The 24,583-nt window shown below is 40.4% G+C and overlaps 1 protein-coding gene across 5 annotated transcripts in view; it reads left to right on the top strand.

The window, feature by feature from the left end:
• Positions 1 to 24,583, top strand: part of TMEM161B (transmembrane protein 161B) — an 83,138-nt gene that overhangs the window by 47,933 nt on the left and 10,622 nt on the right. For all 5 annotated transcript variants that reach the window (XM_030565864.1, XM_030565865.1, XM_030565863.1 and 2 more), the window contains 6 exons: positions 9,709 to 9,860; positions 10,406 to 10,466; positions 12,298 to 12,438; positions 16,273 to 16,386; positions 18,648 to 18,822; positions 24,397 to 24,493. In XM_030565864.1, the coding sequence (XP_030421724.1) occupies positions 9,709 to 9,860; positions 10,406 to 10,466; positions 12,298 to 12,438; positions 16,273 to 16,386; positions 18,648 to 18,822; positions 24,397 to 24,493 (740 nt within the window). The remainder of the gene's footprint in view (positions 1 to 9,708; positions 9,861 to 10,405; positions 10,467 to 12,297; positions 12,439 to 16,272; positions 16,387 to 18,647; positions 18,823 to 24,396; positions 24,494 to 24,583) is intronic.

Genomic DNA, 24,583 nt, shown 5'->3' on the forward strand with positions numbered 1-24,583 from the left:
CCGAGCATCCTAGGCTCCTTCGAATGGTGGCTGACCCCCTCTCTGGTGTGTTCAGGGCTGCCATTCCATCCGCCCCAGCCCTCAATGCCCCTGACGACGGACGCATCATCTCTCGACTGGGGTGCTCACCTCGGACATCTACGCACTCAAGGCCTTTGGTCATCTCAGGAGCTGGCCTTGCACATCAATGTCCGGGAGCTGAGAGCAGTCCACTTGCTTGCCAGGCGTTTCAGCAGCACTTGCAAGGCCATTGTGTGTCAATATTCACAGACAACGCAACAGCCATGTACTATATAAACAAACAGGCCGGGGCAAGGTCCTCGACCCTTTGTCAGGAAGCCATACGACTCTGGGATTTTTGTATAGCCCACTCTATAGACTTCATAGCGTCCTTTCTCCTGGGGTTTCGAAACACTCTGGCGAATCGCCTCAGCAGATCTTTCCTTTCTTACGAGTGGTCACTTTGCTTGGATGTTTTTCTTTCGGTCTTCCGGAAGTGGGGATTTCCCCGTGTAGACCTCTTCGCGTCCCATGAGAACAGGAAATGCCAGATATTCTGTTCCTTTCAAGGCCTCTCCCAGGGTTCGATACTGGACGCTTTCCTGGTACCATGGATGACTCACCTGCTCTACACTTTTCCACCGTTCCCGCTTGTCCACAGGGTCCTGCTGAAAGTACGCAGGGACAGAGCCCACTTGATCATGATTGCTCCAGCGTGGCCCAGGCTGTACTGGTACACCATGTTGCTCGACCTGTCAATAGCCAGCCCCATCCCTCTACCTCTTCACCTGGACCTGATTACTCAGGACCATGGCAGACTTCACCACCCAGACCTACAGTCCCTCCATCTCACGGCGTGGCTCCTAAGTGGTTGACCCAGTCTGAGTTGCGTTGCTCTGCCCCAGTGCAACAAGTACTCTTGGGTAGCAGAAAGCCTTCCACTAGATCAACATATCTGGCCATGTGGAAGCGTTTCTCATGCTGGTGCGGAGAGCAGAACGTTCTTCCTGCCGAGGTCTCGATCCCCGCCATCTTGGACTACCTCTGGTCTCTTAAACAGCAAGGCCTAGCAGTATCATCATTGAGGGTACACTTGGCGGCCGTCTCTACCTTCCACCCAGGGGAGAATGGCCGCTCAGTGTTTTCACATCCTATGGTATCTCGATTCCTCAAGGGACTGAAGCGCCTGTACCCCCAGGTATGCCCCCCTGCCCCAACCTGGGACCTCAACCTGTTTCTTACCAGACTTATGTCAGCCCCATTCGAGCCATTAGCAACTTGCTCCCTTCTGTACCTGTCCTGGAAAACCGCTTTCCTTGTGGCCATCACATCGGCATGACAAGTTTCCGAGCTTCGGGCTCTCACGGTGGACCCTTCGTATACTGTGTTCCACAAGGACAGGGTGCAGTTGCGACTACATCCTGCCTTTCTCCCCAAAGTGGTATTGGCCTTCCATGTTAGCCAGGAAATCTTCCTTCCAGTCTTCTTCCCGAAGCCACATTCATCGCGCAGGGAGCAGCAATTGCACTCCCTAGATGTCTGTAGAGCACTCGCTTTTTATATCCAACGGACAAAGCCCTTCCGCAGAACACCTCAACTCAACTCTTCATCGCGGTGGCAGAGCGTATGAAGGGCCTACTTGTTTCCTCACAAAGGATTTCATCCTTGGTGACATCGTGCATCCGCACCTGTTACGACTTGGCTCATGTCCCCTCAAGCCACATCACTGCACACTCTACCAGGGCTCACGCTTCATCTGCTGCCTTCCTGGCTCACGTGCCCATCCACGAGATATGTCGTGCAGCTACCTGGTCTTCGGTCCATACCTTCGCCTCTCACTATGCCCTGGTTCAGCAGTCCAGAGATGATGCAGCCTTTGACTCCGCAGTATTACACTCTGCGACATCTCACTCCGACTGCACCGCCTAGGTAGGGCGTGGGAATCACCTAACTGGAATGGATATGAGCAAGCATTCGAAGAAGAGAAGACGGTTACTCACCTTTGTAACTGTTGTTCTTCGAGATGTGTTGCTCATATCTATTCCAAACCCGCCCTCCTTCCCCACTGTCGGAGTAGCTGGCAAGAAGGAACTGAGGAGCAGTTGCTTCGGCAGGGGTGTATATCTGGCGCCACTCCAGGGGGCTTCCCAGCCGACCCACCGAGTGCTGCTAGAGTAAAAATCTTCCGACGAACTTGCACGCGGTGCGCGCACACCTAACTGGAATGGATATGAGCAACACATCTCGAAGAACAACAGTTACAAAGGTGAGTAACAGTCTTTTCTTCCCTCAACCTCCCCAATCACTCACCAAGAGGCAGCCCTCACTTAGGCTCTCTTCCCTCTCTGCCCCACCCTCATTCCCCCACTGGGAGGCTTCCCCTTCCCCAATCCCTCACCAGGAGGTGGTGGGACTCTGGCTGTCAGCCCTGGAGTGGCAGCAGCAGCACAGAAGTAAGGGTGCCAATGGAGCACTAAGTGACTAATATCACTTCTGTGATGCTGCTGGTGCGGTGCTGCCTTCGGAACTAGGTAGCAGCATATGTACTTGTAGGGACATAAATGACTACAGACACAAAGAAGTGGGGCTCATTCACATAAGTTTGAGAACCACTGATAAAGGAACTATGTTGAGAAATAAAAACAAGGAGTCCTTATGGCACCTCATAAGCTTTCGTGGGCTAAAACCCACTTCATCAGATGCACAGAGTGGGTTTTAGCACAGAGTGGGTTTTAGCCCATGAAAGCTTATGCCCAAATAAATTTGTTAGTCTCTAAGGGTACGTCTACACTATCCGCCGGATCTGCAGAAAGTGATAGATCTCTAGTGTAGACGTGATAAATCGATCCCCAGTCGCTCTGCTGTCGACTCCTGTACTCCACCGTGGCGAGAGGCAGAAGCGGAGTCAACGGGGAAGTGGCGGCAATCGACCCCGCGGCATGAGGACATGAGGTAAGTTGACCTAAGATAACATCGACTTCAGCTACGCTATTCTCGTAGCTGAATTTGCATATCTTAGGTTGATCCTCCCAGTGCAGACCAGGCCTAAGGTGCCACAGGGACTGCTCATCGTTTTTGCTGATATAGACTAACATGACTACCACTCTGAAATATGTTGAGAAGGTGGATTGAGTTTTGCGTAGGTGTTTAGTGTGCAAATGAATTCTAAGACAAGAAAGCAACACCAACAACTTGTCTCTAACTAGGATGAATTTGGAGAGCTGTGTATATATCTTATGATGTACATATATCGGGTAGACATATTTTAGTGAGGGCTCACTGTCACTGCTGAAGATGTAGTGTTCAAGAGTAAGGCTGTCTCTTAAATTTGGATGGACAGTGAATGGATAGTGTGGGATCAGAATCAGTTTTTACCTTAACTCAGTGTTTCTCAACCTATTTACCTTTGTGGGTCTCATATGCAGCTTCCTGTGTGTCCTGTGAGCTGCATCCACACAATATATATACTACCTGGATGGCTATGAGGATGTCACATGGGCCGCAGGCGACCTACAGGTCGCAGGTTGAGAACTACTGTCTTAACTGTTCTTTCTTGTGTTTTCCAAAGAGTGTGTGTGTTTAATGTACCAACTAGTTGGGGCTCAGTGAGGTTGGACTCCGAGTGGCTCAGCGGGGTGGTCCAGGTGCAGGGGGAATGGGTGAGTTCTGGCTGCAGGGGAGTGTGAGGCTCTGGGAATGGATGCACGAGGGTTGGGCAGATGGGAGAGCAGCTCCCTGTACAGAGATTCCTCCCCCTGCAGCTGAGGAGTGATGGAGAGAGTTTGCAGAGCTTCCTGCAGCTGGGGGAGAAATCTGGAGGTGGGTCTGACCCAGCCCCAGATGCCATGCAGGGGAAGAAGAAGTCCCCGTCCTCCCCAGCCCAGCTGGGACTAGCTGCTGATCCCAGCACAGAGTAGGAGCCACCGGTCCCGTCCCTTGCCCTACAGTGATATACCTCTCTTCTGGCTGCCAGGGGCACCCAAAACATATTGCCAGGGAAGGTTGCATGACTGCTTTTGTGGCTTCCCTTTGCTTCCCTGTCAAAAAGTCATTTTTTCTGCAAGGAAGCAAAGAAATCTTCAGGGACATAAATTCTGTGCATGTGCAGTGGCGCAGAATTCCCCCAGGAGTAAAGCTTTGTAATACAAGCATGCAACCTTACATAAATTAGTGTGTGTGAGAGACCTTAGAGCTCTCTGAAGTTCACCATGAATGGATAGAATAACTTCAAGTTAACCACTTGTTCATACCCAAAATTGTCAGCTATTGAACCTTCCTGCTGCTATATTAAATCAAATTGGAGTATATTGTAATGTATACAACAGATATAGGTTAACTTCAAGAGCTCACTGATCTCCCACCTCTCCCTCCACTGGACATTGTTACATGTAAATACCAGCTACTGACCAAGTGAAAAGATTTATTCACATAGATAAATAGCTAAGATTTCTAGAAAAATACTTGTATAAATGTCCACTAAAATTTGACTTTAGGTTTCTTCTCTTGTAATTAGCAGATTTATATGTGGGACTTTGTTGCCAAAAATAGCAATAGTGAATTAGAGTAATAACAGATCTTGCCCCAGAAAGGATTTTTAAGACCTCATATTTTCTTGGTTCCAGGACTTTGAAAGTTTGCACTGTAAGACAAAATGAATTAGCACTTACAGCAGGAGGTCTGCGTTGACTGCTACTGTGGGTTAAAAGAAGGGGGGAAAACCTATTAGAGGAGTAAAAAATGATTGTTTGCATCAGTACTTTTCTGTGTGTGCATTTATGAAAATCTATTAATAAGATCCTCTTCATTAGAGTGCAATTTGCAGCATGAGACTAGTGAAATTAATAATGTAGAAGAAAAAAACAGCTCTAATTTTAACATGAAAACCCTGACTCTGTGGCCTTTTGTCTTAGACGAACGCTCCACAAATGAAATTGAAGTTGTTAAATTCTGTAATCCAATAATTGCAAATATCTAAACTTTTACAGATAGCCAAACTTCTTGTTTTGAATGAATTTTCAAGTTCTTGATTAATTCTAAATTCTGGTTTTGTTAAAATAAATAGTAATTTTTTTAAAAAATCCCACAAGTGTATTAATTGGGTGTAGTCTGATGTCTCGTGGCAAGAAGGAATAATGAGTAAACCATACTGGGCTCCTAGAACTGGGTGTTGCCACTTCATTTAATAACTGTATAATTTATGCACAAAGGAAACAAGCAGTTAAAACAAGCTTCCTTAGACCCCCTAAAATCCTTTACCCCACCTTAAGTATGCTGTAGCACAACGAAAATTTGAATCTGATTTAATTGAAGCTAGAGGGTTCCCCGTGCATTGAGAGTATTCACTAAGTGGGGTGGGGCTCTAGGTTCCCACATCAGCACCACCACTGCTTTCTGCATCTGGAGGGTGCATGGCCAGATTGCAGCAGTGATCCCTACTTGCCAGCAGGGCCATGCCTCTGGCAGCCAGAATATAGTATAATTCCACTCCAGTTTATCTGAGGGGCCAGTGCCGGTACAGAATGGCCCCATGACCAGGGAACACACTGTCAACAGCTCTGGCCCAAAGAGTTAAGTTGTCAGGTTTTATAAATATGCCCCCCAAATTGATATTCTGAACTGCGTAAAATCAACAAAAGGCAACATGGCCAATAAGGGGTTAATTCCAGGACGGCTTTTGTTTTGATGATAGATGCTTTTACCCCTGTTTTGATGTTATATTTTACTATGGATCAAAGATGCCAACAGAATCCTATGGAAATTGGAGGTGATGACTGATCTGAGAGCTTTCCAGTTATTTGTTATATGAGTTGTGATTCAGTGCAACAAGCAAATAGTAGCTTTTTATATATTGGTGGAATAGATATATAGTATAAAGTTCTGAACAGCAAACCATTCCATGTATACTTCTGGTTTCTCAACGGGAACTTAGTCTTGAATGAACAATACATTTCAAAAGTTTTAAGTATAATGACAGACATCCCCAGTAAGTTATCACACAATTGGCAACCGAGATTAAGAGTTTCAGTACAGGAAGATCTTTTGTTGCCTCTTAGCTGAATGGAAAAATGAAGCTTTTAATCTCCAGATAGACTGAGGAAGATTCAATGACAGTATGTACCTTGGAGGCAGCAGTTAGAAGGCCTGCTGTACCACCTGGCCCGTATCACACTAGCATTTAATATTTTTGAGAGGATGCAGGATTCATTGTAAGCAGTAACATTTTTATCTTTGTCAAAACTCAATATATTTTGAGTAGTATGTTTTTGTTACTGTATTGTTTTCAAATCTTGGCATACAACTGGTTGTAGGTTAGGATAACTGGTTACTTGTAGAGTGATAAATTTCATGATTCTGAAGAGTGCTGTTCATACTGCCTTTAAAAAAGAAGTAAAGAAAAACCCCAGGCTAGACACTCACTGACAATTTAGACGTAGCAATTAATAGCCAACATGCTTACAGATCCTACAAACTTAAAACTGAATCCCTAGCAATGGGTTGGGGAGTGGCACAAGAGAGGAAGAAAATTGGAGAAATGATCTTTCAGCAATAGCATCTATTGGGACAGTGAATGTGTTTCAATTTAAAATTAATGAGGAAATTCCCTAAAAAAATCTGATATGGTAAGAACTGATTGGGACATTTTAAGACGAAGTTTTTTACAATATGCATGTTATGTTAGCATGTGTTTTGTTTTTCCCTGGTGAACATGATTTTAAATGGGGTCCCACAAGTGATCCTGACTGTTGCAATGGTAGTTAGCTGTTTGGTCAAAAATAGATATTTTGCATTTTGGAAGCAGCTTGTCTTCATCTGTACAACCATAAAAACATGGCCTTTTAAGTAACTTTAAGTTTCCTAATCCTTTAAGAAAAATCATTTCCCTTCCAAAAATGTCTTGTTGGGGGCAGCCTATCATGCTATGAGAACTCAGGAGCGAGACTGGTGACTCGTTACTTTTCATATGTTTTTTCTCTTCTGTTGTCTCCTTAACTTGACTGAGTGGTGGAATGGGTAAACTTCAGTTAAAACATAATTAAGGTCTGTGAGAGGTGATTGGCATCAAATTTACTCTTTCGGCAAGAAGCTCTTTCAGAATAGAAATAGGATGCAGTGACTAGTTTTCTCTTCTATTTTTCATTTTAGAGTACATGTGCAGATATTTCAGCAAATAAATGTATTTTTGTGTTCTGTGTAAGGTATTGATTAACCTTGGTATCATAGCAATGTACTAAGTTAGTGTGAAGGAATTTCTGAATTGCTATTTACTTTAGCCCCTTCAGGCTTACTTTAATAGAGTATTTTGCACAGTTTTTACAAGTTTTTAATACCCCGTGTGACCTAAACTAAGTAATTAAAAAAAATCTTATCCAAACTGCACAAAATGAAGAAAATGCAAATTGCCACAAGTGACTGATACGTTGTGGGATATCACCATTTGTCATTCAGTGACTTGAGTATGGAAGACAGAGTCAGGTGGTTTGGGTTTGATTCATGAGTCTGCCATTTACTACTTCATCACACTATGCCTCAGTTTTCCAGTCTATAAAATGTCAATGACACTTACCAGTCTACATAAAGCACTTTAAAATGTGTAGGTAAATGCCACCATATAGGTATTAAGTGTTATATAACAATCCAGTAGGTGTGACTTTTGAAATTTTAAATTTCAAGAGAATTTTTTTTATTTATGTACTTCTCCTATAATGTATTCACACGCACACAGATACAAGTGATCTTAAAATTTCACCAAACGTTTATTTTATCTATTGGTGAAATTTTAAGATCCCTTAGAAAACTACTTGTTAAAGGGTATATTGTTCTAGTTATATACATGTTAGTGAAATTCAGGGAAACATGCACTGAGATAAGAGTAATGAAATGCAACACCTCACTGAATCCTCCATATTCTGTTGTGAAAAAGTGTGTATCTTCACCCAGAAGCGCATATGCTATTCAAAAGTTTTCACTAAAATGAATTAAGTAAAATAGATTGTTCTTAAAATGCTTTTATAATCTTAAAAATATTGTACTAATATAAATGTTTATGGTGTTGTGTAATGGAATAATAGGTTATGGCTTACATTTATTTCATGTTTTGTCTATGGCCTTTTTCTGTTCTAAATGGGTAGTGTGGTCTCATTGACAACTATTTTATTTGAATATGGATTTGATCTCCTGCACTTTAAAAATAAATTCAGTTACAGCAGACTGCAGCTTGTAGTAATAAGAGCTGAAAGTATATAGTGAAAAATTGATCTTAATCTGTTGTGCAGTTATGGATCTAATTATATTTAGAAATGAATTTAAAAGGAGGAGTAGTCAATGAAAGTTTAAAAAGTGCTTGATAAAAGATCAGGCGACCTCTCAGATGTTCATATTTGTGGCGGGTTGGTTATATGAAAGAACTTTACCAGAGTGCATAAGGTATGTAGAATCTCTACCTCTCCCTTTTGAAATTCCCTTCTAGGTATTACTGATTTGTTTTTAGTTTGCTTATAATTAACTTCTATAGTTGATAACTCCCAAACACATGATAATAAACTGCATAGTAATAAGTGCTTACTCCTGTACAGTCCAGGTGGTCAGCGTTTTTTAAAATACCAAAAAGTTTTCTCAAAAAATATTTCTTGTTTACCCTGATTTTTTTTCAAGAAGGCTATATATAGGTCACTACATTTTTATAGAATTTCCATTTTTATGAAATGAGTAAAGTAAATTATTGGAAATAACTAGGGTTTGTTCTCGTAAGTACCAAGAAAGTGAAGCCTGATTGAGAAGGGATATGATTTATTTTTTTTTAACTAAGACTCCTTGAACTTTTTTAACACGTGTGTAGCTCCAAAGGCTTAACAAACATCTGAGGAAAAGCTTTTGTGCTAAATATTCAATGTTTCTCTTTTCAGTTAAGGATAGGGAGAGCTCCCAATCCATACCTCTGAGTCCTCAAAAAGCCTTCAGGAAAAGAGGGATGACTAAACTAGACATCCTGATTTCTCTGAAGTAAAAAACAAGCAAGAGATAAGTAAAACTTTTGAGGTTTTTTCCTATATAAAGAAGCAGTAAAAAGTGGGCACAAATCCATTTCCTTCCCATAAATCGTCTTGACCCTGTTGAAGGCAATGGTAGTTTGTCGTTGACTTCAGTACTCAGGATTTTGCTATTTAAGATTTTCATAATTAAGAAACTTTGACACTGGGATGTGCAGCTACCACTGGGAGTTAGAATTGCATGTATTCATTTGCTGCTTTATAGATGTAACCTTGGCTATTTTTAATATTAGAGTTAAATATATTATATCAAATTATAGCATTTGATAAATATTGTGCAATTGTTTTTTGGAAATGTGTATTGGCTTGTAAGCTTCCATTTTTCCTAGAAGTATTAACTTGTAACAAGTTTTTTAATGTAGAACAATATTCTAATTTTTGTAAAATGATTGAATATTCTGGATATTTATGGTCATAAGTCAAAACAAAAAAATTCTAAATGGCATCTTTCCAAAATCCCATTTTGTCATGTAATGTCAGTTGCATAATAAATGTTCCAACATTATGAAGCATAATTCTGTCTGTATTTGGTCTAATAAAAATATTGCATTATTTGCAATTTGCACGTCTAGAGCAAAATGTATGGAATAGCTTCTTAGTCAGCTTAAGGTATAATTCTTTTTATTCTACAAATTATTTTTCCTTGACTTTTCTTATATAGCAAGATACTGTTCTCATTGACCACTCACTACTTCAAAGTAGAAGATGGAGGTGAAAGATCTGTCTGTGTCACCTTTGGCTTTTTTTTCTTTGTCAAAGCCATGGCAATCCTTATTGTTACTGAAAATTATCTAGAATTTGGACTTGAATCAGGTAATTTTATGACAATATTTATGAGCTCTGTTTACTTTAATGTCATGTATCAATATTATACCGTCAGATATCTTTTTTAGAGTATCTGTTTTAAAACAAATTCTATTTTAGAGACATTTTTGAATCTGCATTCCCAAACATCTTTTATTAAAAGTACATCTTGTGTAATTGCCTTGCTTTACTTTAGAGTATTTTTCTGTGTAGGTTTTGTTTTTTGTTAACTCTTTGTTTACCTTTTTTATTTTTAACCTCAGACAGTTAAGTGAGGCTCCTCTGATACTGAAAAAATACTTACATTCTTAAAGAATTAATGTAAATTTTATTCATGTTCATAGAGTGCACAAATATCAAAGGGATGTTTTCAAAGACTGCTCCTGCTAATAACCAAGTTTTTTTGCATTGTGGCATACTAATTAGCACATGAAAGAGCTAAACCAGACATATGAAAACTTATTTAAAAGATGTTCTGTTTTGTAGTATTTTCTTTCAAGAGATATTCCATGTTTGCACCATGATTTTTTAAAAAATAAAATCTTTCTCTGCAGGGTTTTCAAATTTTTCAGAAAGTGCTGTGCAGTTTCTTGAAAAGCAAGGTTTGGAATCCCAGTAAGTTTCTGAAAAATACACCCATGTGCTTTACATTAATATATATATATATATCTTTTTACCCTACCACTTGTTTTTTGGTAGTGAGTCTCTTGATTATTCACTCATGTACTTTGCTCTTGTACTGTGTTTATTAATGTGAAAGAGTTGGATCAATGCTCTACTTTCAAATTACTTGACGTCTTGCTTGGTGTAATGCTTTTTGTTAAGTTTTTAAAAAAAATCAAATGTTAGATTAAATTATTAAATACAGTTCAAAATTACAAGCATTTTTCTTCTTCTACTTTTTATATAACCGCTTCATCTTCATATTACATAAATCTGGACACCTCTGAGGATAAGTATTGTCCTCACTGTATAGATAAGAGGGCTGAGAGGTGAAATGCTTTGCCAAAGGTTACAGGTGGAGCCTGTGGTAGAGTTGAGAGTAGAAGTCAGTTTTGGCTCCTAGTTCTGTGTTCAGGCTGTTATTTTATACTGCCTCTTGTGGAAATATGATCCATCTGCCTCAGGACCCCCAAGTTTTATGTGACTGACAGAGGCATATCCTATAATTAAAGTGATGTTGCTCACATAGGCTATAACAATAACTATAAATATTCCCTTTTGCAAGTAATATTTTAAATTATATCTGTTTTGTTAATCTATGCTATAAAATATTTAGAGAATGTCAGTAATACTTACCCTTATATGAAGTGAATTGTGATGGCTATGGGAACATGATGGAATTTCTTTTGGGTGTTAATTCTAAACTAGCATATTAATTTAATATAATTTTGGGAAGGGGTTCTGAGGACTCTGGGTATTAACTAAATCAACCTTAAAAATAACCTCTACTGAACATTTTGCATTTCCTAACCTGCAATCTGTCCTCTTTGTAAATTATTCTGATCGTGCTTTGCTAACTTTTTAATTAATTTTCCAGTTAGTGCCTGTCTGTCCTCGTTCCCTTTTGAACTTCACTGCAGTATCTTGGAAATTTACAGGCAGTGACTGCATGGTCATGGTATCTCTTGGGAGTTGAATGAGATGGATTATGAATGCATCTACTGAAATTCTCTTGTATGGGTCCCTAGACTCTATTTGTTGCCCCCTATTAATAGTAATCTCTATTTGTATTGCATCATTTAGGTCTTTGATGCTTGCATAATCCTGAAGACGGGGGTGCAAAAAGTTCAAATACTTGATTCTAGTTTTTTAAGTCCATTTTACATTTATGAAAATATTGCATGGTTCAATAATTTAAAAAGTCATCATCTTGGAAGATAAGTGAATTAGAATTATCCATTTATGTAATGGTGATAGGTAACTAGAGTAACAATAGTTTAAGATACTGGAGAGCTACTTATTGGGTAAAGGTTGAATGCAGGCATAATATGTTGACATTATTTGTTAAATATTTCTGCTAGCTGTTTTTATTCCTTGACCTTCCCTTGACTTCAATTTTATTGAAGGATTATTTTTTGTTTTTTACAATTAATGTCTCTTTTACAGGTTATTTTCTATGTAGTGCCAAACGTACAAAATATGTTTCTTGGAAGATTGTTTCTATTTTCTGCATAGAAGTTTTTTCTGGCCTTTTTTTAAATGTACAGTCTACATGGGCTTACTCAGTTTTTATTCGATGTTGCCAAATCTATTGCTAGTAATTTGTAGGCTCAGCCAGTCTTGGCATCCTAGCAAGATGGAGTTAAACTGCTTTCTTCAAAATCTTGAATGAATTCCTTTTTGCTATTTGCCCTTTTTTAATAGTTAATTATTGGATAGATAGGATGAAGTGTTGAGGGGGAAAAAACCTTTAAAATTTAACCACCCCCTCTTTTTTTTTTAGGGGTCCCGTGTCTAAACTAACTTTCAAACTGTTCCTGGCTGTTCTTTGTTCACTTATTGGTGCTTTTTTGACATTCCCTGGCTTACGACTGGCTCAAATGCATCTGGATGCTCTGAATTTAGCAACAGGAAAAATAACACAGTAAGAGAAAATATATATACATAGATAAATGCTGTTCAGTGTTTTGATATTTTTTTTATGTACAAAGAAGTAATACAATTCATTTCCAATGAGAAACTAGTGATTCACTAGGACTTCCTCCCCCATTTCCCACCTGCTTTCTCTAGTCTTCCAACAGGCGTGCTAGTTTCCTTTGCACCATCCATACCTACCACCGTCCTTCACTAGATGACTGGAGACCCGATAAAAGAATGTTCTTTTCTCTCCTTGTATAGGAGCATCACACTGATTGGCTCTCATTCTCTACTTTGGTCACATTTTTAGGCAGATTAGGAAATGATGATGAAGGAGAGAGTCACAGCTGCCAGTTTCTGATGTGCACTGTTCGCTGGCTGCTTGTAGGATTAGGGGCAGAATACAGAAAGAGACTAGTGTGGAGTGAAGTGGTTTCAGGAGAGCAGTAAAGAAAGCAAAACAAAACCAAGCAGAAAAAAATAGCCCCTAATTGTCTTTGTCTCTTTTAATCGTGTGACTGAAACTTGGCAACTTCATTTTATATTTGTTACACATTAAATACACGGGCTTGGCTACAACTCAAACTTCCAAAGCGCTGCTGCAGGAGCGCTCCCGCGGCAGCGCTTTGAAGTGCGAGTGTGGTCGCAGCGCCAGCGCTGGGAGAGAGCTCTCCCAGTGCTGCAGGTACTCCACCTCCCCGAGGGGATTAGCTTGCAGCGCTGGGAGCCGCGCTCCCAGCGCTGGGGCACTGTTTACACTGGCGCTTTGCAGCTCTGTAACTTGCTGCGCTCAGGGAGGTGTTTTTTTTCACATCCTTGAGCGAGAAAGTTGCAGTGCTGTAAAGCGCCAGTGTAGCCAAGGCCACATTGCAATTAGGAAACTATGTAGGAAGAGCAAATTCTAACTGCAGCAGGCATAGAGAAGCATCTTTTAAAATGCTAAAGAATAAAATGCAAGTGTCATTTTCAATAAGGTTGAATAGGTAAGTGGCTGTTACTTATCATGCTATTTATATAATCAAAGGTATTTAATTGAGGAGTGGGAGTTGACACTAGATTAAAGCCACATTTTCAAATCTAGCTTCTTACCTAGTTAGAGGCCCAAATTCAGACATGTTTTGTTTTAATACATTTTAAATTTCCCTTCAGGGTTTTCTGAGTACCTAATCCCCACTGACAATCCTGGACTGTAATATCCTAATATTTAATTATACTTGTTCTTGGTGACATACTATATAGAATAAAAAATCTTGTTGGTGTGGCTATTTTTAATGTTTAATTTTGATAATCCTCTTAATTTTCTTTCAGCAGCACCGTGTGTGTGTGGTTTTTTTTTCTGTAGTTACCCATCCACCCCTTTTCCATAGGTTGCTTTGAGTACTTTCAGCCTTTTTCACACTGCTCCAATGGACACACATGGATTCTTGCCACCCCTTTACACGTTCTAGTCCACTGATCTAATGATGTGACTTAAATAAGCAAAAGAGTAGGTAAAAGCCGTTCACAAGCTACTGAACTGCTTTGAGCTGCTCCTTGATGCTGTGGTGTTCCCTAGCAACACTGCATCACTAGCACTGCTTTTTTATTCCTGAACCAGTGGTTTACTCAGACTGCATGATGAGATGCTTCTGAAAATACAAATACAGATGGTTTTAAGAGTCTTAATAGTGTTTTAATTGAATGACATCTGATACTTTTAGGATAAATTTTTATTCACCTGGTTGACTCCCCTATAGTATTGTAGCACTTTCTTTAGATATGGGAGTATGGGCAGTCTGGCTCAGCTAATATTGCAATGTTGCACTTAATTCTATACCCACTGAAGTCAATGGAAATATTTCCATTGACTTTAATGGGGGCACAATCAAGCCCTTTTGAGATTGTACTGATATTAGCTTTCTGAGAGGAGCTGAGCATGGGCTTTATCTTCACAGGCCTTAGGTTCATTTAAAAAAAAAAAAGTTCATTCTTGTTTTGCATTCCCACAACTTGGTTTTTATTTTAACCATCCAGTTTAATTTGCTGTGAATCCAGTACTTTTAAAAGTAACTATTCTAGAAATGATCTATCTTTCTTACAATGTTTTCTCTCTGAGCAGCTATAATTGTATGCAAGTATCAAATTTCACTTTGAGTTAGTCAAGGTTCCCAATTAAGAAAATCTATACAAAATTGGCAGATTTGACTTGCCAGAAATGATAAAATGTTTCCCTGATTCTGTGTGAATAACAACCTAATCTTTTCAATAGTACAAAAATATTCATGTTACTAATCTCACTTTCCACTAATGGAATTGAATATTTTCCATAATTATCAGTTTGAGATACTGAGTTCTTAGATTAAACATAGATTATACCAATGTAGATATTTACAACAGCTGTCACTAACCATGTTGCTGTGTAACATGTGGTTCCTTATGGTTCATTAGAATACACTGAAATAGGAGTTTATTCAGAGTTGCGCACCTTTCACCACAGTATCTAATCATTAATTATCATGAAATTGCGTGGCTAATTCTTTTGTTGTTAAAATCCCGTAAGCATGCTGAAGAAAAGAAAAATTCCCTATTTCCACCACTTTCTCACAGTTTTATTGAGAAACTCCCACATTATTTTTAGTCTTGGAAGGATTTGATTTTTATTGGTATATACTCGTTCATTAGCCCGTTCGTTTATAAGCCAACCTCCCAAAATGGATGGGTAAAAATAGCAAAAACTGTATGACCCTTTCAAAAGCCGAACCTGTATTTCAGGGGGTGGAAAACTTTGGCTCCTGGCCTGTCAGGGTAAGCTGCTGGCGGGTCGGGACGTTTTGTTCACTTGGAGCGTCTGCAGGCATGGCGCCACTTCCTGCAGCTCCCATTGGCTGGGAACGGTGAATTGTGGCCACAGGAAGCTGAGGGGCTCCATGCCTGCAGATGCTCCAGGTAAACAAAACTATAGTGTATTAGTTTCAATGATTCCATAGAGCAAAGGTTGGCAACTTTTCAGAGGTGGTATGCCAAGTCTTCATTTATTTGCAGTAGTTTAAGGTGTCACTTGCCAGTAATACATTTTACGTTTACAGGGGCTGGCAGATGGAACCCCAGACTGGCAGCAGGCTGAGTGGGGCCAGTGGCTGGGACCTTGGCTGGCAGCGGGCTGAACCGCTCAGCCCGCTGTCAGTTGGGGGTTCTGTCTGCCGGCCCCTGCCAGCCAGGAGCTGGTGGCTGGGACACCAGGCTGGCAGCAGCGTGCCACAGTAAATCACCTTGTTTGCCACCTTTGGCATGCATGCCATAGATTGCCGAATCCTGCCATAGAGTTTAAAATCATCAAATTTTGGTGTACAGCCCCTTTCTTTGATGCGTCATTTTTTTACCAAAAATATTCAGCTTATGAAAGAGTATATACGGTATGTCAGTAAACATTTATTTCAGCATACATACAAACTGAAGAAAAGATACTTCCGTCAATGATTGTTTGAAATTTACTGATAGGCAGAGTCAGAGAAGTGCTTCCTAAGTTTGTTTTATTTAAGGATATTTACTTTATATATTTTTACATGTGATATTTACAACTTTGTATTTTACAGTTATCAAGCTTTAACTTTTTGACACTGAATGACTACTGGCATTAAATAATTATCTGACTCGCTTCATAAATTCCTGCCACTGTGAAAATTTAAATCTATAAAAATTGAAAAAAAAGCTTATAATTAAACAATGATATTGTCAGCCAAATATATTAAAACAAATTCTGCCAAGCCTCATTACTTTCAACAATTTGGAGGTATGAAAATCTGGATTGCTAGTGTAATGATCGTATGTATTAAATATATTTTCCTTTTTTCTTTCCTTCCAGAACATTGCTGCATATAAACTTCTTGGCACCGTTACTTATGGTCTTATTGTGGGTAAAACCAATCACCAAGGACTACATTATGAACCCACCTCTGGGCAAAGAGAGCATACCTTTGTAAGGTTCCTTTTTAACATTTGTTCTGAAGTCTTAGAATCAGATTCTTCACCCCCATTCTGTTCCATTTATGCCAGGTAAAAGGGCTGAAGTGACATAAAGGGGCCTTAAAATCCCTGTTTCTGACCATGGAAGGAATACTTGGCATAGGCCCTGCAGAGATTCCACCATATCCCTAAGAGGTGCTGTAGCATAGGCCAGGCTTGTTTTTCTCTGCAATATTTCTCAAGCTATAACTAGAGTTGTCCCATCTCTGTGCACACACGGGTGTCTAGCTTGAGTTATAAGTGGTGCTTTAAGTTTGAACAAGCTGGCCTATTACGGGATGTGTGTTGAAGCTCAAGTGCTGCTGCTGACACCTGAGAGCTAATAATGTAGTGGTGATGCAGCATCTGAGTTAACATAGTTCATCAGCTACTAATCCAGTCACTCTAATAGAATTGCTGTGCTGCTAATCAAATCACTCTTTCTAGGTGGGGTGTTATCTTGCAGTGTGGTCAGTAGAGTAGCTAACTTTATTTGGAGAGGAGGTTATACTGCTGTAGTCTCCATGGTAAACATACCCTACATGTTTCCTGATTTGTGTATTGGAGAGAGGCTGCAGTGTCACTTTATTTATTGAAGCTAAGTGTTATGGTAAAATTCCCCACTCTGAACCTTAGCGTCCAAAAGATGGGGTACCAGCATGAATTCCTGTAAGCTCAATTACCAGCTTAGTACTTGTAGCGCTGCCACCAACCAGGAATTCCAGTGCCTGGTACACTCTGGTTCCCCCAAAACCTTACCCAGGGACCCCCAAGACCCAGACCCTCTGGATCTTAACACAAGGAAGGTAAACCCTTTCCCTCACCATTGCCTCTCCCAGACATTCCCCTCCCTGGGTTACCCTGGAAGATCACTGTGATTCAAACTCCTTGAATCTAAAAACAGAGAGGAAAATTCACCTCCCCCCCCCCGCCCCCCCAGACTCTCCCTGAGAGAGAGAGTAATCCTAACACAGAGAAAATTAACCTCTCTGTCCCCCTTCCCTCCTTTCTCCCCACCAATTCCCTGGTGAATCCAGACCCAGTCCCCTGGAGTCTCACCAGAATAAAAAAACAATCAGGTTCTTAAACAAGAAAAGCTTTTAATTAAAGAAAGGAAAAAACAGTAAAAATTATCTTTGTAAATTTAAGATGGAATATGTTACAGGGTCTTTCAGCTATAGGCTGGGAGGGTATTCCCAGTGTCTAAGTATACAAGTACAAATTAAAATCCTTTCAGCAAAATACAAATTTGAACTCCTTCCAGCCAAATACACATTTGCAAATAAAGAAAACAAACATAAGCCTAACTCGCCTTATCTACCTAGTACTCACTATTCTGGACATATAAGACACTGTATCAAAGAGGTTGGAGAGAAACCTGGTTGCATGTCTGGTCACTCTCAGAACCCAGAGAGAACAACCACCAAACACTAACAGCACACACAAAAACTTCCCTCCCTCAAGATTTGAAAGTATCCTGTCCCCTGATTGGTACTCTGGTCAGGTGACAGCCAGGCTCACTGAACTTGTTAACTCTTTACAGGCAAAAGAGACATGAAGTACTTCTGTTCTATTAACCCTTAACTATCTGTTTATGACACTAAGTAATTTTTTTGAAAAAATTAAAATAATAACTATCACAGTAAAAATAAGTTTGGAGGTTTTTTTTACTGTTTTGTTTCTAGAAATAAAAGCTAATTGTTGTGACCACTTTGTATGCCAAAGGAAGTTGCATTGGCAGTGAACTCAATATAATTACAATTTGAGTTTTTGTACTTTAATGTTTTTTTTAACTAGAAAAACTATTGCAGTGACTTGGCATTTAACCTGGCTAGAGGGCCAAAGATATAATTAGGCTTTACTTCCGTTGATATTTTACAGCTGTATAGTGAAGATTCCAAATCTTAAAGCATTTGGAATGCATAGTTCTCATTTATTATTCCAGATTGCTTGAAATCTTCAATACTGACAGAACTTCCCAGGTTTTCCCATTGCAGTTACTTGGATATTTATATAGGCCTAGTGCTATGGCATGAATGGGAAGTGTAAGGAACTGAGGGAGAAGGGAAAATTGTATATTGCTTGAACAGGAGCTATGTAAATAATTATATTAAATATTACCTTCAAGACACGTCAGGTTTTTTGTGCAGATAATATAATGTAAACAGATACATAGCATTAAGTATATATAGGAATGACTTTTGGAGAATATTACTAGGCTGTTTTGATCCACAGAATGTCAGAAGCAACATTTGATACGGTACGACTGTGGATAGTTATCCTATTGTGCGCTTTACGGTTGGCCATGATGCGCAAAAACCTGCAAGCCTACCTTAATTTAGCACAGAAATGTGTGGATCAGATGAAAAAGGAGGCTGGCAGAATAAGTATGGTTGATCTGCAGAAAATGGTAAGTAGAATGGAACAAAAATGGTAAATGTTTGAAATGATTTAACATAGCTTGTTAGGCACAATGCATTGCCCTGTCCTTGTACCTTTCCACAGGTTCAGAATTCACATCCAAAAATTGTAAACTGGGAGGTTTCTTGAGTGTTGTTTTGTTTTGTTTTTTTACAAGAAGACTCCCATTGCAAGGGGAAACCCCCTCAAATCCAGGAAATGCAGAGTTGACTAATATTTTCCACACACCACAGCCACACAGCTAAACTCTGCTTCCTTTGCTCCATGTCCTAAGGAGTCCCTACAGGCAATCACAGAACTGTACCTATCACAGCCTTTTTGTCCAGCATAATCTCTGGCAATCAGCTGCTGTATTTCCCAGATTAATGGGACACAGACTTCTGCAAAGGTCTGTGGAGTGTATGAATGAGTGGTGATTTAGACTTATGGTGGGCACAGAGGCAATGGTTGGCTTTGTTAGGAGAAACAAGGGTGTGGTTATATTCCCACTTTCAGAGGCAAAGGTAAGGTTGTATGGCTGTATAGTGTGCTAAATGTGCAAAGATCCTTGAACTGTGAAAGGAACTATATACAAATATATAGCATAAAATGGAAGAACTTTTTTTTTAATATAAAGAGCTGAATGATAGGGCAATTTTGTAAAAGTATCACAAAAATGTACTAGCCTGGATGTACAAGTACTTGTCCATCTTGTTACCATGATAACACTGAATAATTATTTCTTTTAGCAGTCAAATTACTATGGCCAAATGGGTGGATAGAAATTTGTAAGGCCACTATGCAACAGTTTGAGAGGGATAGGCTCATTTTGCAGAGAAGTACTGAGTGCAACATGTTAGTCAGTCCCATGGGAGATGTGATCTGGAAAGTGGTGTCATATAGCACAAAAATGTACTTGTCTGTTTTAGGTTTTTCAATAATAGTACTTATCACTATGACTATTAGTGTAGTATCTAGTATCAGAGGGGTAGCCATGTTAGTCTGGATCTGTAAAAGCAGCAAAGAATCCTGTGGCACCTTATAGACTAACAGACGTTTTGGAGCATGAGCTTTCATGGGTAAATACCCACTTCGTCGGATGCATGTAGTGGAAATTTCCAGGGGCAGGTATATATATGCAAGCAAGAAGCAAGCTAGAGATAGCGAGGTTAGCTCAATCAGGGAGGATGAGGCCCTGTTCTAGCAGTTGAGGTGTGAAAACCAAGGGAGGAGAAACTGGTTTTGTAGTTGGCAAGCCATTCACAGTCTTTATTTAATCCTGAGCTGATGGTGACAAATTTGCAGATGAGCTGAAGCTCAGCAGTTTCTCTTTGAAGTCTGGTCCTGAAGTTTTTTTGCTGCAGGATGGCCACCTTAAGATCTGCTATAGTGTTGCCAGGGAGGTTGAAGTGTTCTCCTACAGGTTTTTGTATATTGCCATTCTTAATATCTGATTTGTGTCCATTTATCCTTTTCCGTAGAGACAGTCCAGTTTGGCCAATGTACATAGTAGAGGGGCATTGCTGTCATATGATGGCGTATATTACATTGGTGGACATACAGGTGAATGAACCGGTGATGGTGTGGCTGATATGGTTAGGTCCTGTGATGGCGTCGCTGGTGTAGATATGTGGGCAAAGTTGGCATCGAGGTTTGTTGCATGGATTGATTCCTGAGCTAGAGTTACTACGGTGCAGTGTGCAGTTACTGGTGAGAATGTGCTTCAGGCTGGCAGGTTGTCTGTGGGTGAGGACTGGCCTGCCACCCAAGGTCTGTGAAAGTGTGGGATCGTTGTCCAGGATGGGTTGATGATGCGTTGGAGGGGTTTTAGCTGAGGACTGTATGTGATGGCCAGTGGAGTCCTGTTGGTTTCTTTCTTGGGTTTGTCTTGCAGTAGGAGGCTTCTGGGTACACGTCTGGCTCTGTTGGTCTGTTTCCTTATTTCCTCGTGCGGGTATTGTAGTTTTGAGAATGCTTGGTGGAGATGTTGTAGGTGTTGGTCTCTGTCTGAGGAGTTAGAGCAGATGCGGTTGTACCTCAGTGCTTGGCTGTAGACAATGGATTGTGTAGTGTGCCCGGGATGGAAGCTGGAGGCATGAAGGTAGGCATAGCGATCAACAGGTTTTCGGTATAGGGTGGTGTTAATGTGACCATCACTTATTTGCACCGTGGTGTCTAGGAAGTGGACCTCCTGTGTAGATTGGTCCAGGCTGAGGTTGATGGAGGGGTGGAAACTGTTGAAATCATGGTGGAATTTTTCCAGAATCTCCTTCCCATGGGTCCAGATGATGAAGATGTCATCAGTGTAGCATAGGTAGAGAAGGGGCGTGAGTGGATGAGAGCTGAGGAAGCGTTGTTCCAGGTCGGCCATAAAAATATTGGCATATTGTGGGGCCATGCGGGTGCCCATAGCAGTGCCACTGATCTGGAGATATATATTGTCATCAAATTTGAAACAGTTGTGTGTGAGGATAAAGGCACAGAGCTCAGCAACCACCTGTGCTGTGGCATCATCAGGGATACTGTTCCTGACAGCTTATGTTCCATCTGTGTGTGGGATATTTGTGTAAAGAGCCTCTACATCCATGGTGGCTAGGATGGTGTTTTCTGGAAGGTCACCAATGCATTATAGTTTCCTCAGGAAATCAGTGGTGTCACAGAGATAGCTGGGAGTGCTGGTGGCATAGGATCTCAATAGAGAGTCCACATATCCATACAGTCCTTCAGTGAGAGTTCCAATGCCCGAGATGATGGGGCGTCCAGGATTTCCGGGTTTGTGGATCTTGGGTAGTAGATAGAATAACCCTGGTCGGGGCTCTAAAGGTATGTTGATTTGTTCCAGTGTTAGTGTAGGGAATGTCCTGAGTAGATGGTGCAGTTTCTTAGTGTATTCCTCAGTGGGGTCTGAGGGAAGTGGCCTATAGAATTTGATATTGGAGACTTGTCTAGTGGCCTCCTTTTGGTAGTCAGACCTGTTCATGATGACAGCAGCACCTTCTTTATCAGCCTCTTTGATTATAATGTCAGGGTGGTTTGAGGCTGTGGATGGCATTGTGTTCTGCACGACAGTGTAGTATCTGTGTCACCCGCAAAATATTAAGCAATGGCCGCAAAAGGGCTTTGAAGGAGATTTCTAGCCCATAATTTTTAGTCAGAAGCATGATGACTAATGTGGAGTTTCAGGATTAAGATAGGTTTATTCACAGGGCTCTTCTCACGATCATCAATACCAGAATCAGTCCAGTTGTTGCTGCTAGGAACCTCGGAGTTCTTTAATCAGAATCTTTCTGCACTCATATTTCTCATGTTATCTGGAAAATGCAACATCTTTTGAACATCTCAAAGAACAGGAGTACTTGTGGCACCTTGGAGACTAACAAATTTATTTGAGCATAAGCTTTTGTGGGCTACAGCCCACTTCATCGGATGCATAGAATGGAACATACAGTAAGCAGATATTTATGCATGCAGAGAACATGAAAAGGTGGAAGTACCCATACTCATACGGGTGCTGCTCTGAAACCTAAATATCTCAGTTAACTACACCTCTACCTGATATAACATGACCCGATATAACAAGAATTCAAATATAACATGATAAAGCAGTGCTCTGGGGGTGGGGCTGTGCACTCTGGATCAAAGCAAGTTCGATATAACGCAGTTTCACCTATAACGTGGTAAGATTTTTTTGGCTCCCGAGGACAGTGTTATATCGGGGTAGAGGTGTATAAGTTTTTTGTAATTTTCATATAGCAAAAGCCTGTTCCATACATTGCCCTCTACTTCAGTCTTCCAAAATCCTCCTTTTCAGTCAGTCCAAAGCCACTGAACAAAATCAATTTTTGTTTTATCTTTATGTATCGCCTCCACTCTTTTTGGTCTTCGTTGCTGTAATCAGGAAATGATCCTTCCAATCCTTTTCCTTTATTGGTTGCTATTTTTCTGTTTGAGCATATTCTGTCAAAGGCGGGAACAGTCATCTTATGCTTTGGTTCCACGGTTGTCATACTTCCTCTTCAGTACCCAGTGTTTTGGAACTCTTCCCCATACTGTCTTTTTGACACATTTTCATCTCAAAACCCTTCCCTCTTTTTAGTGCTATTTTAAAGAATTCTATGCCTTTTCATCCTTTAGACAAGGCCAATATTTTGTTCTTACTTAAGATGTGGAGTTGATTTTTTCATTGCTGATTTTGTTTTTTTACTTTGTCCTCTTATTTTTCCTCCAGCCCTTTGGGTCAACTGTTGTGTATAAATATGTAATATAACATTAGTGATTAGGAGAGGAGGACCCACTCCTTGTGAAGAAATAAAATAATTTAAAAGTGGAGTCCAATAAAATATAATCTAAATCTGAAGTGAAGATTCTTTAAGTGAATTCTGTTAACTAGTTAAATTAACCATGGAGCTTCTATTTGTATTTCTCATTTTTCTGACCATTTTCATTTACTAATATCTTACACTGTTAAACAAAAGCACCTAAGTCCCATTTTCCAAAAGGGACTTAGACCAAGGGTGGGCAAACTGTGGCCCACGGGCAGCTTCTGGCCCATCAAGCATTTTTACTGAGCTCTCTAGCTCCTGCCAGGGAGCAGGAGCAGGGGCTTGCCCTGCTCAGCCTGCCTGCTGCTCTCCAGTCCCCGACTCTCAATTCCCTTGAGCACCATCCTCCGGCAGGCAGAGCCACACTCTGCAGGCACGTCTTCACCCTGCCCCTATGCAGCAGTGTGCCTGATCCCTTCCCGGTCGTGGCCCCATCCTTAGGAGCCTCAAACCGCCCAGGGGCCACAACCATCCCAGCTAGAGTGACACTGTCTGTGGTGATGCCTGGTATGGCTGTCTTGGTGTCACTGCAGGGCCCCTAGTAGTCCCCAGTGCTGCCCCAGTAGAGCCCTCTCCCCTCCACTCCACACCCCATGAATGCTCCCCTCCCCTCCTCGGTAACATCCCTTATAGAGCCCCCCATATTACTCCTCCACTGGGCATTCATGGCCCGCCATACAATTACCATACCCAGATGTAGTCCTGAGGCCATAAAATTTGCCCACCCCTGACTTAGACCCTTAGGAGCCAAAGTCTTATTGAAAGACAGTGGGACTTAAGCATTTGCCTAAGTCACTTTTGAAAATGAGACTTAGGCTTCTGAGTCACTCCAGCACTTTTGAAAATTTTTATCCAAAGTACATTAACTTTCAGACTGCTTTTTAACAAACTTCTAGTGTATAGAAATGCAGATCATTGGATAGGATTTTTTAGAAAAAGTGAGATGAATGGATTTTTTTTTAACTCTGCCTTTTGTAAGGAAGTAACTAGTAAAGTAATGAGCTCTTTAAGTATTATGAAACTTTTATTAAGTCTGAAATTTTTCATGAAAAGTGTTTTTGAAGACAGTATTTTTAGACACTAAAAATCTGATGGGAAAAATCTTTAGAATTTAGCTTCTCTCATAAGGATCACATTTCTTTAAGCTGCTCGTTTTCCTGACAGTTGTATTTAAATGTTAGCTATGATCATTCATAACATGTCAGCTGTGTTGAGATTTTTTTTGCACACTAAGTCACTCATAAGGATTTTGTTGATTTCAGGTGGCCCGAGTATTTTATTACCTTTGTGTAATTGCACTGCAGTATGTGGCACCTTTGGTAATGCTGCTTCATACAACTCTGCTTTTGAAAACATTAGGTAAGCAAAATTTGATAAAGGAAAACAGTGCATATGTTTACTAAAAAATTTTGTTATCCTATTATGAAAGGCTTTTATCTTTTTATATCT

The sequence above is a fragment of the Gopherus evgoodei genome, chromosome 6, assembly GCF_007399415.2.
Source record: "Gopherus evgoodei ecotype Sinaloan lineage chromosome 6, rGopEvg1_v1.p, whole genome shotgun sequence".
In the NCBI taxonomy this organism is placed as follows: Eukaryota; Metazoa; Chordata; order Testudines; family Testudinidae; genus Gopherus; species Gopherus evgoodei.